Below are 15,912 nucleotides of genomic sequence, written 5' to 3' on the forward strand. Positions count from 1 at the left end.
CTCATTTGGCTCATGGGCTAAATCTGGGCTACAGGGCTTCCCATGGGCTGTGGCTGCAAGAGCAGAAATTTGAGTGCGAGTTTCGGGGAGCTTATACTGCTGCTTCTGCTTGTCCTCCTTTTCCCCTGGCTACTGATCTTAGTTGCCAAGGGTGAATAACCTGACTTTGGCAGTGGGTAAGGGTAGGGTGTGGGAGAGTGGGGAGCAAGAAGTGTTAACTCCTTGGGTTCTGGAGCTGTGCTGAAAATGAGCATCTCTGGCAGTTGTGGGAATTAACATCACTTCTCTCAGATTGTTGAGCCCATGGGAAGCCCCAGAGTCTGGGTTCAGCCTGTAGTGCCAAACAAATTCAACAGGAAGTGCTAGTCCTTTTTCTTCACAGGAGTTGTTTGTATAGACTTTCCATTTTGATGCCCTCATTTATCATGCGAACCCTCTTGTGTGCCATTTCATGGGTACTCTGTAAAGGGAGACTGGATGGTCTTGGAAACCTCCAAGACTGTTTTAGTACCAGGACATTTTGATGTCCATAAGGGACTCCAAGGCTTTGTATTTGGTCCCCAGACCTTCTTATGCAGGACAGAGAGAAAGCGTGTTTCATTCAGAGCAATTCAAATAGATGGGAAAAATTCTTTGCAAAGAACAATTTTTCCAACTATTTGAGTTGGTCTAATAAAAGATAAGATTTGCCCAAAAAAACGCGTCTGCCTATGTCCTTAGGCCAATACAGCTACAACCTATACTGCTTTCATTCATACCTTCATTCCTGTCATTTGACAGCTTGGAGAGCTAGGACAGGACCTTTTGGCCCTGCAGGCTATATAAGTGGTCTGTGGTGAGTCTTTGGGCCGGATCTAGTCTGTGGGTCTAGTCAGGTGTGCATTTGGGCCAACTCCTGATCTGGCGTGTTCATTGAGCCCTAGTCCCACATGCCATATTGTGGCTGTGGCCCCAGCCCTGGACCGGATTGAGCCTGCCAGCCTGCCCCCAGCAAATTTCTGCACTTTTTTGCATAGCCCCACAGACCAGCTCAGAATGTTCCATAGGCCAGACTTGGCCTGTAGGATAGGGGTTTGAGCCCCTCCGCTCCAGGAGATCAAACAGAGCTGTTCTGACAAGTAAGGGATATTATCCACAACAGAAAAGACTCTTCTGTGCACTCACGTGGCTAAGTGACCCACACTTTCTATCTTGTGTGTAACAAGGAGCTTGAGCTTGACCATTCTTCTATGCTAACTATTAGAATATCTGCTGTAGCATAAGCATATAGACCTGTCCATGGAAGTGTTTCTGGTGGCTGCCTTTGCACACTTATCAATAGAATTCTATGAGATGTGTTGTCTATATGCATATCTGTACCCTGCCTGCCTGCTCTTCTTTTGGGGGTTATGGAGTATAGAATTCTGGGGCTAAATGGCAATTAAGGAGTTGGAAAGGCACACTAGCTTTTATATGCTTAGCAAAGGTATGAATAAGAGTGGGATAATGGTGTGCCCTTTGGATACTGCTAAGGTAAGAAGTCTCCAGATACAGTATCCACATGTATCAGGTTTTCTGCCTCAACTCCAGCTGCTGGTAAAACAAACAAACAAACCAAGAACAAACAAACAAACAAAACCAACCTCCCCCCCAACCCCCCCTCCCTTTTTAGTGTTTTCTGCTTGCCGTTTACTTGCTCCCAACCATTTCATATGTGTTCATTCCTTCAAGTTAGGTTGGTTTGTTCTCTTTGTATTTTGAGTGTGGTATTTTATTGTTTTTAGTATATTGCATTTTATTTCTTGTATAGTACCTTTTATGCTTAGATGGGAGAAGATGCTATAAAATCACTTTTTTTTTTCCACAGCTCAGCCATCTAATCAGTCTCCAATGTCTTTAACATCGGATGCCTCATCACCAAGGTCATATGTATCTCCACGAATTAGCACGCCTCAAACCAACACCGTTCCTCTGAAACCTTTGATGAGTACACCCCCTGTATCATCGCAGCAAAAGGTAGGAAGCTTAGTAACTTCAGCGCGACTGGTAAAAGTTAAGGGACCGAATAGTGCAAACATAGGAGTTGAAGGAGGAAAGAAAACATTAATTGGAAGTGGTTTGTATTTTTGATGTGTAATTGCATATAGAATCCTAAGTATAAAAAGACAAAGTGCAGAATTTACCATTCTCAGTGTAAAAGGATGATTGGCGGTTGAGCTGTTTTTATTACCTGTCATTCTCCATAGTAGGGCTGCATTTTATTAGAAAATCACGTGTAACTTGTATTATGCAAGTTAAATCAGATTTGTTTGTTTTATAAGTAAAAAGGTGTTCTTGTATTATGGTATGAACAACACGAATAGTTGGTTCTTGTAAGCATCATTTAGGATTTTCCTCTGTAGCTGCCTCCTCCTTTCTAGTTTGTGTCCTCTGTCAGAGCAACAAGGTAACATCTGCAGTTTTAGATGGATAAGGTTGGGGGTCAAGCTTTGAAGGGTCTTCCCACAGGTATGCTACTTTCACTGTTTATGTACAACTGCTGAATCAAAAAAAATCTTGACTTATTCTTTTAAGTTTAATGGCCCCATCAAAGGATTTTTTGCTCAATGTAGAATCATATTAAACTCCCAGATACAATTTATCATAGAAGTAGGGTTGGAAGGGACCTTATAGATCTTCAAGACCGACCCCCTGCCAGGGCAGGAGAAAAAAAACTGGGCTCAAATGATCTCAGCTAGGTAGGCATCAAGCCTCCTCTTAAAGACCCCCAGGGTAGGAGCCAGCACCACTTCCCACGGAAGTTGGTTCCAGATCCTAGCCGCCCTAACTGTGAAGTAGTTCTTACAGATGTCTAATCTAAACCTTCTCTCCAACAACTTGTGGCCGTTATTCCTTGTTATGCCAGGGGGCGCTAGGGGAAACAAGGTCTCTCCCAAACCCTTCTGGTCCCCCTTAGTGAGTTTATAGACTGTCACCAGGTCCCCCCTCAGCCTTCTCTTGTAAAGGCTGAACAGGTTCAGGTCCTGCAGTCTTTCATTGTAGGTTCTGCCCTGTAGTCCATGGATCATTTGGGTGGCCCTCCTCTGGACCCTCTCAATATTGTCCACATCCCTCCTGAAGTGGGGCGCCCAGAACTGGACACAGTACTCCAGCTATGGCCTGACCAGTGTCGCGTAGAGGGGGAGGATCACCTCCTTGGCCATGCTAGAGATGCACCTGTGGATGCACGACAAGATCCAGTTAACCCTGCCAACCATGACCTCACATTGTCAGCCCATGTTGTAATGACTCCAAGGTCCCTTTCTGCTTCTGTGCTCTCAAGAAGGGAGTTTCTCATCTTATAAGTGTGCTGCTGGTTACTACGGTCCAAGTGCAGCACCCTGCACTTGTCAGTGTTGAAGTGCATCCTGTTTTTGCTAGCCCACCCCTGTAACCTATCCAAGTCTTGCTGCAGTCTTTCCCTCCCTACTAGTGTACTCACCTCACCCCAAATTTTGGTATCATCAGTGAATTTAAACAGGTTGCTTTTCATCCCGTTGTCCAAATTGCTGATAAAGAGATTGAACAACTCGGGCCCAAGGACTGAGCCGTGGGGGACTCCACTGCCCACTTCCCCCCAGGTCGAATAGGACCCATCTGCCACCACCTTCTGAGTGCGACCCTTCAGCCAGTCTGCAATCCATATGACTGTGTAGGCATCAATGCCAAAGTCACCCATTTTTTTTTAATGAGGATGGGGTGGGAGACGGTGTCCAAGGCCTTGCTGAAGTCCAGAAAGACTACATCCACAGCAACACCTGCATTCAAGGCTTTTGTGACCTGATCGTAAAAGGCAATCAGGTTGTTCTGACATGACCTGCCCCTAATGAAACCGTGCTGGTTGCCCTTGAGCATCATCCCTGAGGCCAGCCCATAACAGATGTGCTCCATGATGATCTTCTCAAAGAGTTTCCCTAGGATTGAGGTAAGACTGACAGGCCTTTAGTTGCCTGGATCCTCCCTCCTCCCTTTTTTAAAGATGGGGACCACGTTGGCTACCTTCCGATCATCTGGCACCTGGCCCGAGCACCATGAGCGCTCATAAAGCCCTGCCAAGAGCCCTGCAATAATCCCTGCTAGCTCCCTCAACACCCTGGGGTGGATAGCATCTGGACCCGCTGATTTGAACACGTCCAGCCACTCCAGAAGCTCTCTAACCTGGTCCTCCCCAACCTGAGGTCTGGAGGTGTTCCCCTCGAGTCCATCTTGCATCACGGTGGGGAAGTCCTGGTCCCTGCCCAAGAAAACAGGTCAAGAATTGGTTAAAAAGGTCTGCTTTCTCCTCTTGCGCAACCACCAGATTGCCCAGAGGATCTTTCAGGGGCCACATACTTCCCAGTGCTTTCTTCATCCTCCCTATATATTTGAAAAAGGATGTTTTGTTATCTTTGATTTTGGATGCAAGTCCTAGCTCTGTGTCCACCTTAGCTTTTCTGACAGCCCCCCTACAGATATACTCCTCTTTGGAGATAGCACCCCCGCTTCCACCAGGTGTACACCGCCTTTTTGGCGATCAGGGATTCCCGGACGCCCTTGGTGAGCCAGGGGGACTTTCGGGCACTCCTGCCCCCCTTGCTTTTTGTTGGGATGGTCACCCCTTGGGCCCTGAGTATCGTCTCCTTAAGGAGTGACCACTCACCTTGGGTACTTGAGTTCCCCTGCCCTTTAGGAGGAGGCCTTGAGCATTCAGTATTTTGAGGGAGAAATTTTACAAAACCCACCCATTATGTCCCTATTCCAGCATATTCTGAGCTATCTTTGCTTCTCCTTATCCCCATTGAGGGGTTTTCTGATGCTATCTGCACACATACAGGGGGAATATAGATGCTACTAGAAAAGTCTGGGGGTTAAATTGCTCTCCTTTTCTAGAGTACGTTCTGTGGTTATACTTTACTCAAAGAGAAGTGTCCTTGTGGAGATATGTTTGCTTAAAAGAATCCCGCCAAATAGGAAAAGGAAATCTATCACTAGGGGAAACTGAAGGCTGTGTTATTTTTGTCTTCTGACTGATAAACTACTTGTATCTAAATTACTTATCTATACACAGAACTTCAGGAAGATGGCATTTTTCTTCTTTTTTTCAGAAATATTTAAGTAGTAAAACTATCAGAATCCTTTTCTCCGTGAATAAAATAAATACTGACCCATGTATTAATCTATTTGTGAAATCCTTCATGGAGATGTTTGATTTTTTTATAGCACCGAAGGTTATCTGGTCTCAACTCTGTAGGAATGTCTCTTCCCTTCAGAGGGGAAAAAGTCTTGAGTTCAGCTGTAGCATTCTTGTTGAGCAGCAAATTTACCTCTGTCAGCATCCTACAAAAGGAAGATTTAACTGTTCTTCCTCTATACACCAAGGCAGTCCAGCTGGTGGCTCCCTGGCCTCATGTGGCCCACGAGGGATTAAGTTGCAGCTCTTGGGCTCCTGCCCAGCCACTCTTCTCTCCTCCCTGTTCCTCACCCCATCACTCTGGTTGCAACAGTAGCTGGAGTCTCTAGGCTCCCCCTCCTTCCTCTGGTTTCTGCTTTCTGCACCCACTCAAAAAGCAGGGTGAGGCAGCATGGTGCAGGAAGCAGAGGGTGAGCCCAAGTTTGTGCAGTGTGGCTGCCTGTGACCTGTGGGGCATAGCCCTGTAACAGTTGAGCAGTCCTGCTTTACATTATTTAAAAAAAAAAAAAAAAAAAAGCAATCTCTTGACTGCAGACCAAAACAGATCTGTTTCTCCCAACCAGGACAGTGCCCATCCTTCAAGTTCATCTTGCTGCTACATCAGGAGGGAATAGCTTGAATTTAGATGAGTTCTAAGATATACTCAGAAAACTTCATGGGAATGGATCCCACTTCCAGTTCCTTTGCAGTATTCAAGAAAAGGCCTCAAAGACTGCAGATACATTATACCCACAAGTTATAAATTCCTTGTCCTGTGAACAGGTCTGTAGCACAGAAAAAGAAACATGGATAAATACTTTTTTGAAGCAGCTATTCACTAGCCATTTTTTAGTAAACACAACTTTTTACTACAGAGGTTTTATGAAAGCTACTCTGAGAATCTCTTGTGTGGAGGGAGATAGGTCAGAAGTCTCAGTTCCCCTTTCTTCACTCTGCCTTTTCCAGTTCAGTCTCATCTCCTTTCATAGGATGCATTTCTCATAGTAATCAGCAGTGGGGCTGCGGAGACGCCTGCTTTTGTATGTTAACCAACTGACAGAAAGCATGTAATTACCTAATTTGCTTTTTGTAACTTGGTTATGATAATGCCAAAGTCTAAGTATCCTGGGTCTAGACTACTCCATCCTATAGTCACTCCCTTTAAGGCTCATCTGTATCAAGAAAATGTTCGCTTAGGCTAACTGTCTCAAAGTAGTCACAGCAGAGCAAACCTTTAATGTTGACACTGTGTCCCCCGTGTGACTTACCACAATTTTTGCATTGTTTTATTGAAAAGAATTAATGCAGTTTTATCAGTGCAAATTTATCTGAAGTAAATGCACACTCAGAGTGGTAGAAGTGGTTAAGCTTGAAATAAATGAAATTGGAGAAGTCAAATGAGCCCTTGATCCAGGAATTTCTTTGCATCTTCATTACTACTTACCATCAGAAAGAACTAGTACGTTACATAGCTATAAGTATTGGAATAGTCTTTGCATACAGTAGAATAGAATCTGGCTTGTTTGGTTTTAATTGATTATGCAGTGCCAAGGGGGCCAGAGTACTTTGCTTACCAAAAACAAAAAGCAAATGATTCTCAATAAATATACAGAGTAGCTCATAGTAATGTGTTGTTACTTCTTAAATGATCACTATTCAGCTGGGAACTCATTGTTTTTATTCCAGATGTTATTATAGACTATAAAGGCAAGAATTGCTATAGTATAACTGCAAAATATTAATAGACTAAACTTTCTGTAATCAAAGGAAAGTGGATTTAAATCAGCAAGCAGGAAACTGATTAAAAACATTTGTTTTGAAAAAGAAAAAGCAGGAAAGCTTGTTTTTTCTGAGGTGATTTTCCAACTTTGAATTTGTAATTGAACTGAACAAGTCTAAGTAATTGAAATGGGGGGAGGGAGAGAAACCCTCTAGTTACTGCTGTTGAAAACTATATGTAAGAATTCATGTAACTCAGAACCTGGGTGCCAAGGCAGTAGTTTGCCTTTTTTTGAAACAACAGCAAACATACTGCCGGGGAAACTATCACTTAAATGATTTTACTGGATTAAAGGAAAATTAGCCCATAACAAAGTTGTCATAATTTTAAATTGGTTGGTTTAAACAAATTGGACTTTAGATATTTTTTATTTTTTTTATCCATCCTGCTTGAAAAGAGTTAAAACAAGAGAGGAGGGAGGGTGTTAAATTGACTAGAGCTAATAGTAATTGTAGAATTGAGGAATTGATTCAAAACTCCTGGTTGTGTCCTTGATTTGATTAATTTGAGGCCCTGGACAGGACTAGCTGGAAGAGGTGATATTAGATTAGCAGTGAAATACTTCAGTTTTTCATATCCTTGCTACTGCAACCTCCTCTCTTCTGGCTTTGATACATATTGTCTTATCCATCTCAAATTTTTTCAAGTGTTGTCAAAGTGCTCTGCTTTTTACTCTTAAAATGTTACCCATTTGCCCTTTATCTTTTCAATGGATGCCCCATTACATACCGTCAAACTTTATCACCTGTAAGATTCAGCCTTGTACATTTTATTTCTTGAATGCTGTTGAGCTAATGACTCCAGCCTCTACTCTATTAGTGATGACTGACTTTATTGCTCATTAGTTCATTTTTCCTTTGCACAGCTTCATGTTTTCTGAGGCCACCTTTTATGTATGGAAGGAGCTCCAATAGAAAATCTTCAGATCCCTGCTACAGTTTTGTCCTATGATACTTAAAGATGCTTGGCAGTGGTTAAGCGGGGGGTATAGGATGACTTCTGTTTTTTTGCCTAATCATAATTTTTGCTATACTTCTCTTTCCCATTGCTGTCTATTATTGGATTTTGCAGTGTTTAGATTGAGCCCTGATACCTTTAGGATCTAGGTACTGCCAAGCTTGAAGGGAAAAAACCTGCTAACTCCTAAACTGCTGTTGAAGAATCAAATAGTTGAATTCAGTAGTAAAATATAAGCAAAAATACATTCCTTGAATCCTTGATTCGTTTTAAAATAATATAAGGTCCTCAAATATAATTAATCAATAGTTCTTTAGTGGCAAAGCTGATATAATCAGGTTTTTAGCAAACTGGACTGAGAGAGGCTCTTTTTCCTCAGTTTTTTGGGGGGGTGGTTTTTTGCTTCAGGTAGACTCTGTTAATTTTGATTCCAGAGTCCTATTGCATATCATCAGTGAGTATCAAAGCAACTGATAGTGTGGTCTTCTGAAGTGTTGTATCAGTATCACTAACTGCCTCCCTTGCTCCCAGTGTGGAGCATTTCATAGGTGCCAAAAGGGGAGCTGCTCCATTTGTCCAAGTTTGTTTTAATTGCTGACGGTGCAATGAATTCATGGTTTATGTTGTTCCCTTGTTTTCTTTCATTCTGTTGTTAGGGGATATAACAGACCTGGTCAGTCCCTCTACTGGCAGGTCACAGACCATCGTGTGGATCCATCCGATGTTGGATCCCTTTTGTGTCTTAAGCCAGTTTAGGCTCTGCCCTTGGCTTAGGGTCTTAACACACACTTAGGTTTCAGACTCTGTTTAGCACCTTGCCCTATGAGCTATAAGCTGTTTGAGCTTGCCTTTCCTCTTGGATTTAATGTTGATGCTTCAGACTCCTTATGGTTTAAAGGTGCCCTCTTCCAGAACTCACCACCGAAGATATGAGCCTTCTAGTTTTCAGTTGACTCTTCAGAAGTATGTGCAAGAGTGATTCTGGGCAAACGGTACAGGTGTTCTTCCTTGCAAAATAATTTCTCACTTGCTCAGAAGATCTTCCAGGTTGACTGACACCTGGAAGATCTTCTGAGCAAGAGAGAAATATTTTGCAAGGAAGAACACCTGGAGCCATATTGAACTAGAGGCAAAAGGAATCAAAACTTGTAGAAGAGATGATATCTTTTATTACACCAACTAGATATTTGCAGACAAATTATTTTATTTATTTGCAAGCTTTTGGGCACGCTTGCCCTTCATCAGGCATAGGAGACAATATACTGGTTTTCAGGTATAGTGAGAGGGCAGAGATTGTAAAAGTTCTTCTAGGTAGAAATGAAAATTCATATTTCACAGGAGAGCTGAAGGTAGGGTAAAGTCTCCTGTTTGGAATAGTTCGGCACAGAGAAAGGTTGAAAGTCTTTACCTCAGTGGCAAGTAGGATGTAAAAGTATATTGGTCTAATAAAAGTTATCGCCTCTTCCACAAGTTTTGATTCCTTTTGCCTCTAGACCAATACAGCTACAACCTGGATACCTGATGCATGGAAGATATACACTTTTAGCCACTATTGAAAATTGAAAGTTCATAATTTTACAAGAAAAAGAAACATTTTACCACCTGAAATGCTGAGTTTTACACAAAGGAAGCATTTTACCACCTGATATGCTAACACCAGGCTCTTGCCATTGTTGGAGTGAATTTGCATCTCACAGCAGACACACAGTATACCTTGCCACAAAAGGAGTTTCTGCCCAGAAGAGCTTTCCATCTTTCCACTCTTCTGTGAAATATGAAACATCATAACCTAAAGGAAATATACTTCTGCATCCTGCTCATCACCAGACAACTTCTCAAAAAGGTGTCCAAACAAGATCTGAGTGGTGATAGTTTAAACCTGAGCATGTGTACATTCTGGAATTTGACAGGTTGCATTTCTCATTGAGGGTACCTTTTCTGCAATTTGTTCCCCTGAGCATCAGCTTGTAGAACTAAGATCCATGTCTTGGTTCTGTGAAGTACTGTGAAGTAATGAATTTCTCTTTCTTTGAGATGAATTTCTATGCATTTGCAGTCTCTTCCCACCTTTTCTCATTTTTGTAGCATTCTAGGTTAGGCATTCCTAAATAAATTAAAGGAATTGAAGGAATCACTGGAATGGGTGGGGGCAGGAGCAGGAGAGTATGTGAGAGGAAGAAAAGTGTCCCCAGTTGACAGTGATCTATAGAAGATTCCAGTAGTTCACAATGCAGATGCTCTCATTTCATGAGGATAAAAATGCAGAGGCTCATCTTAAAGATCATTGGAAAATAGCTTTCATTTACATCAACCACTGTGTTCAAATTGATATATACAAGACGCAAGGGTTTTTTTTTGGGGGGGGGGGGCAATATCTTTTATTGGACTAACTGCATGGTTGGGATAGATTAAAAGTAGCCCAGTGCCAGGGAAAGTGTAGGAAAAGTATAGCCTCAGGGCTGGGGCTGACAACTGGGCTTTCTCAGCCCTGGGGTTGTGCTAGGGACTGTACTGAAATTCAGGACAGTTGGATACGGTTAGCCATTTTTAGACTGATCTAAGTTGAGTGTACCTTGGAGGTAGGGTTAACTTTAGTCAGCCATTTTTAGACTGATCTAACTGTCCTGAACTTCTGTACAGTTCACACTTAAATTCACCTAACTAGTGTATGGTCCATACCTGGGTAGATGAGGTGGCCCCTTTTAAACCAGTGTAACCGCCTGGGATGTATGTGCACAGCCCAGTTCTGAGGACAAAGCAGGCACAGCTAGAGCTAAAAACAGTCTGTAGTTTGTTAACGTGCAGTGAACTTCAGAGTGAAGAATATAGCACAGTAATGCAGGACCTAAAATTAAACACGATTAATTTTTAATTGAGAAAATGGACAGTTTGAATTTTTTTTTTTTTAACTTGGTAACAACTGAAAGATGATGTGTAAAATACCTGACGTTTTTGGGGTTGAACAAAATGACAGATGATTTTTATTCATATAAAAATGTGAGTATGATTGGCATGAAATGATTGTTAGTATAAAGCTTCCAGAAAGAGATGGGATTTATTTTGATTCCCTATGCAACTCAAAGTACAGGCCAGATAAGACAGTGGAGTCAAGAGTGCTCACCTGATTGTACCACATTTTCATTTTTATATATTTGGGATTTAGTATGGAGATCTGACCCAAGTTTTGAACTTTGCAGGTTACTACTCCAGGTGTTAAGCAAGGACCAGCTTCACAGTCAGCACCTCAGCAGCCAGTGATAGCTGATAAGCAGGCAGGTCATGAGCCTGCCTCCCCTCGAAGTCTTCAGCGCTCAAGGCAAGTTGAAATATTTCTGTTTGGTTTATTGTTACAATGGGTATTGCATTGTATGCTGTTCAGTTAATCTGTTTTTTGGTATACTTAAGATTAAATTATTGCTGGAAAATGCATTTAATGTTTTAAAACATTTTTCCTCCTTTTCATTTGGTTCCGTGGGTTCCTTAATAGATTTCGTAGACTTTAAGGCTGGAAGGGACCTTGGAAGATCGAGTCCAGCCCCCTGTCCAAGGGTCAGGAAGTCAGCTGGCATCATAGGATCCCAGCAAAATAAACATCCAAATTTCTCTTGAAGGTGTTCAGTGTAGGTTCATGAACCACCTCCAGTGGCAGACTGTTCCAGACCTTGGGGGCTCGGACAGTAAAGAAATTCTTTCTGTACATTCAGCCTGAGCTGGTCTTGCTGGAGTTTATAACCGTTTGACCTTGTCATCCCTTGGGGCGCTCTGGTGAACAATCGTTCCCCCGATCCTGGTGGTCACCCCGATAAACTTATAGTTGGCCATCAGATCACCCCTGAGCCTGCGCTTTTCCAGGCTAAAAAGTCCCGTAGCTCTCAGCCTGTCATCATAAGGTCTGTTTTCCTGACCTCTGATCATGCGCATGGCTCTTCTCTGCACCCTCTCAAGCTTCTCCACATCCTTTTTGAATTGTGGAGCCCAAAACTGGATGCAGTACTCCAGCTGCGGCCTCACCAAGGCCGAGTACAATGGAAGAATGACGTCCCGGGATTTGCTTGAGAAGCATCTGTGGATGCAAGCCAGCGTTTTGCTTGCTTTACTGGCTGCAGCATCACATTGAAGGCTCGTATTCAACTTGTGGTCAATCATGACCCCCAAGTCGCTTTCAACTGTAGTGCTAACCAGCGTAGCACTGTCTAACCTATAAGGATGCTGCAGGTTATTCCTCCCTTGTTTTAGGAGTTGCATTCTCTTTCACCAAACAGTTCACAGAAGCAAAAATGATGCATGCACATTCATGCTTCTGGTCTATTATTCTGGAATTCAGAGTATTAAGGATCTAAATATGCTTGGTTTCCTTTTTATCGGTCTGCAGTTACAAAACTGAAAGCTATACCCTACGTATAACTAGCTGTTAATTTTAGAATTGTATGGTTCTTGTCTTGGTGTTAGCAGCATTGTGCAGTGGTAGTATTGTAGCCTGTGAGGTTGAACTGAGGCAGGACCATTGCTAGTTGAAAACCTTTCATTTGTAAGCTGGGTTTAGTAAGTTGAGGGCCTCTTTCTCATGCAGCTTTGGTACCTTAATGATAATAAGAAAAAAAGAGATTGTCTTTACTGCTGAAAAAGATTTTAACTTTCATACCTTGTCTAAGGGTTTACCTGGGAACTTTCAGCCTGTACAGCTGTAGGGCATATTTGTCATTTTGCATCTATGGACAAGTTTTTCCTTTTGGAGACACTCTTCCATCAGAGGAGTCAAGCTGAAGATTTTTTCTGAGTGGTGTTCTGCATTGTGAATTTTGTATCTGACATATTCAGGATCAAGACCTTCCTTGTCTTAATCTATCTGAAGTAGAGGCAAGGTCTTCAAATCCTTGAGACTCCCAAAGGTATCAGATCATCTCCAGGAAAGAAGGCAGTGGAGTTTTTTCAAGGCTAAGAGCCATCATTGCCAGCTTTTACAGCTCAGACTAGACTCAGCACCACCACTGATAGCAGTATGTGCATAATTTAAGGGGCGAGTAAGGTGTGTGTGTGTGTGTGTATTTGACAGTTGATTCAGATCATGCTCTTGTGAGAAGCATCCTTAAATCTTTGTGGTGCCTAAGGGAATGGGGCCATTCCAGATTTTTGAAAGAGAGAGGTCTCTATTTGTGGGACTTCTTAGAACTGATGCCACAGCGAAGACCATCTTCTGACACTGTGTGTTTGTTATTGAGCTCTGATTCTTCAGCTCTTCTGCTTGGGGATCTTCAGGTCCTTGCCTTTTTTCTAGGCAGTCTTAACCTCAAGCTGTCATGAAGGAAAAGCTTAAAAACTTTAAAATACCTCAAGCTATATTTTTTGAGAGGAAACAAAAGCAAGTCAGAAGTTTCTAGCCCTTCAGTACCAAACAATTTATTGCAACTTCTAGATGTGTTCCTTTTTTTTTTTTTTTTTTCCAGCTGATGCTGAAGGTCAGCACTGAAGTCTTGTTCTAAACATTGGAAGTAGGTTTCCATTGTAGATAATTTTCTATGTGTTTAATTGATCTCTGTGGGCTTCAGCTTATCTTTCTCTTGAAAGCTTATCAGTTGAAAGTATAGATTACATAGACATTAGAACTGGAAGGGACCTCGCAAGATCATCAGGTCCAGCCCCCTGCCTAAGGGGCAGGAAGTCAGCTGGGCTGGGTGTTCACTCCCACTCCATGGTGTCAGAGCCACAGCAGGGACATTGGGGAACGGTTCTATTTTTGTGTGCAACCTTACTTACAAAAGTAAGCTTGTAAAATCAAGTAAACCTGTGTTTCGGGAGTCTCTAATAAAAGCTGTTTCCTTCTAACCATTGGAAGTGCTTCTGTCCAGTAGTAGTCAACACAGATGTCCATACTGTTCAGTTATGGGCAGCACTGTACTGAGACATGCTGTGCTTCACTTGTTTTGCATTTGCTACCTCCTGAAATCAGAGTAGTCTACTTCGATGTGGTAGCATGCATAGAGCAATAGGCTCTGGCTCTAAGAATTTACCAGCACCCACACATCATACTGGTACCTTAGTGCAGAGGTTTCTGACCTGGGTTCTGTGGAATCCTGGGGTCCTGTGAAAAGTTATCAGGAGTTCTGCGAAGAGATTGGGGATAATGGCACAGTGGTCTGGGAAGCAGTGCGTGACTCTTGTGGAGCTGGGTTGCCTGTCTCCACGTGGGTCTTTAGGATAGGGATAGGGGCTCTGTAGCAGAAGTTGTTCTGTAACTTGAGGAAATTTGATAACCACTGCTTTGATGCAATGCTGCCTTGTTCCTCAAGTAAATTATACAGTTTTATTCTGAAAAAAATTCAGATAACTTCTTGAATCCAGGCAATAGACTGTGAAAGAATTTTTTTCTCTCTTTTAATCAGGAAAAATAAGCAGGGGGGACTGTTTTCAGAATGGACTCATTTTGCCTTAAATCATGTATCAGTAAAGAAACTTGAATTCTAAGACAGCAGGCCAACAGAAATAGTCCTGTCAAGTTGGGTGATGCATTTTTTCTTAATTAAGCTATCTAGGTATCAATTTGTTTTTGCAACAAATTGGTATCAAAGATTTGATAGTTTTGAAGATCAGACGTGCTGGATGATAGGGCTGGGATTCACAGAGACCTAGAGAAATTGGAGGATTGGACCAAAAGAAATCTCATGAGGTTCAATAAGGATAAGTGCAAAGTCTTGCACTTAGAATGAAACAATCCTATATGCCAGCGTGGGCTGAGGACCAGTTGGCTAAGCAGCAGCTCTGCAAAAAAAGACCTGGGGCTTATGTGGACAAGAAGCTGAATATGGGCCAACAGTGTGCCCTTCCTGTGAAGAAAGCTAATGCCATATTGGCCTTCATTAGTAGGAGCGTTGCCAGCATGTCGAGGGGAAATGATTATTCCCCTCTGTTCAACACTGTGAGGCTACATCTGGAGCAGTGTTCAGTTGTGGGCCCCCACTACAGAAAGGATGTGGATGAATTGGAGAGAGTCCAGTAGAGGATAGAAAAAATGGTGAGGGGGCATGGCAGTCTGACTTCTGAGTAGAGGTTGAGGGAACTGGTCTTATTTAGTCTGGAGAAAAGAAGACTATGAGGGGATTTAGTAGCAGCCTTCAACCATCGGAAAGGAGGTTCAAAAGAAGATGGAGATAGATTGTTCTCTGTGGTAGCAAATGACAGAACAAGGAGCAATGGTCTCAAGTTGCAGCAAGGGACATTAAGGTTCGATATTAGGAAAAACTTTCTCACAAAGGGGGTGGTAAAGCAATGGAGAGGTTGTAGACCCTCCAGTCTTGGAGGTTTTTAAGACCTGGCTAGACAGTCTTGGATGGGACGATATATTCCTGCTTTGAGCAGGGGGTTGGACTAGATGACCTCCTGAGGTCCCTTCCAACCTTAATTTTCTGTGATTTCACTCTTAGGTGCCCTCTACATATTATACTTGAGGCATGATTAACTGGTTAGTCATGCCTGAAGTTGTGACCCAGCTACACATTCACCCAGTTAATAGCTTATTTCTTGTTTTATTCCACAAAAAGGTGTAGTAACTTCGTAGCTTGTTCTAATCATGCCATTAATTGAATGTGTAGGTAGGGCTCTCAGTGGTGGCATTGTTCTCAGTGCTCCCCCTGCTGTGAGCCTCATTAGCTGCAGAGCTGGCAGTGGGGGCAGTGTTGTGCTCCTGCAAGCCTTCACCACACAAAGCTCAAGATGGTGGTAGTGTCCTCCTTGTTGCAAGTCCCACATCTCATGAGGTGTGGATTCTTTGCTTCCATTTTTCTGAGCAGGGACAGGGACATTTCCCCCCCCCCCCAACTGGGATCCTGGATGGACCCAGGGGAGGTGCAGCCAGGCCCAGGGTCAGTAAGGACCTAGTGAGGGAACTTGTGGAAGGACTAGATGTGTTCAAATCAGGAGGTCCTCACGAGCTCCACCCCAGAGTGCTTGGGGAATTGGCAGAAGTCATTGCAGGACCCCTAGCACAACTTTACGAGCACTCGTGGTGCTCTGG

General features: G+C 42.9%; 1 protein-coding gene and 1 non-coding gene across 4 annotated transcripts in view; both read left to right on the plus strand.

Moving 5' to 3' along the window:
- The window catches only part of WAC (WW domain containing adaptor with coiled-coil), a 95,984-nt gene that overhangs the window by 56,556 nt on the left and 23,516 nt on the right, over positions 1-15,912 (plus strand). For 2 of the 3 annotated variants that reach the window (XM_090047432.1, XM_090047434.1), the window contains 2 exons: positions 1,847-1,995; positions 11,102-11,220. In XM_090047432.1, the coding sequence (XP_089903558.1) occupies positions 1,847-1,995; positions 11,102-11,220 (268 nt within the window). Of the gene's footprint in view, positions 1-1,846; positions 1,996-11,101; positions 11,225-15,912 lie in introns of all 3 variants that reach the window. The other variant, XM_090047433.1, reaches the window with a different exon arrangement.
- Positions 12,355-12,498, plus strand: LOC149865028 (U4 spliceosomal RNA). Its single transcript, XR_016442796.1, has one exon. It is a non-coding gene; the product is annotated as a U4 spliceosomal RNA (small nuclear RNA).

Source organism: Crocodylus siamensis, chromosome 5, assembly GCF_052110815.1.
Source record: "Crocodylus siamensis isolate JL-2025a chromosome 5, ASM5211081v1, whole genome shotgun sequence".
NCBI lineage: Eukaryota > Metazoa > Chordata > Crocodylia > Crocodylidae > Crocodylus > Crocodylus siamensis.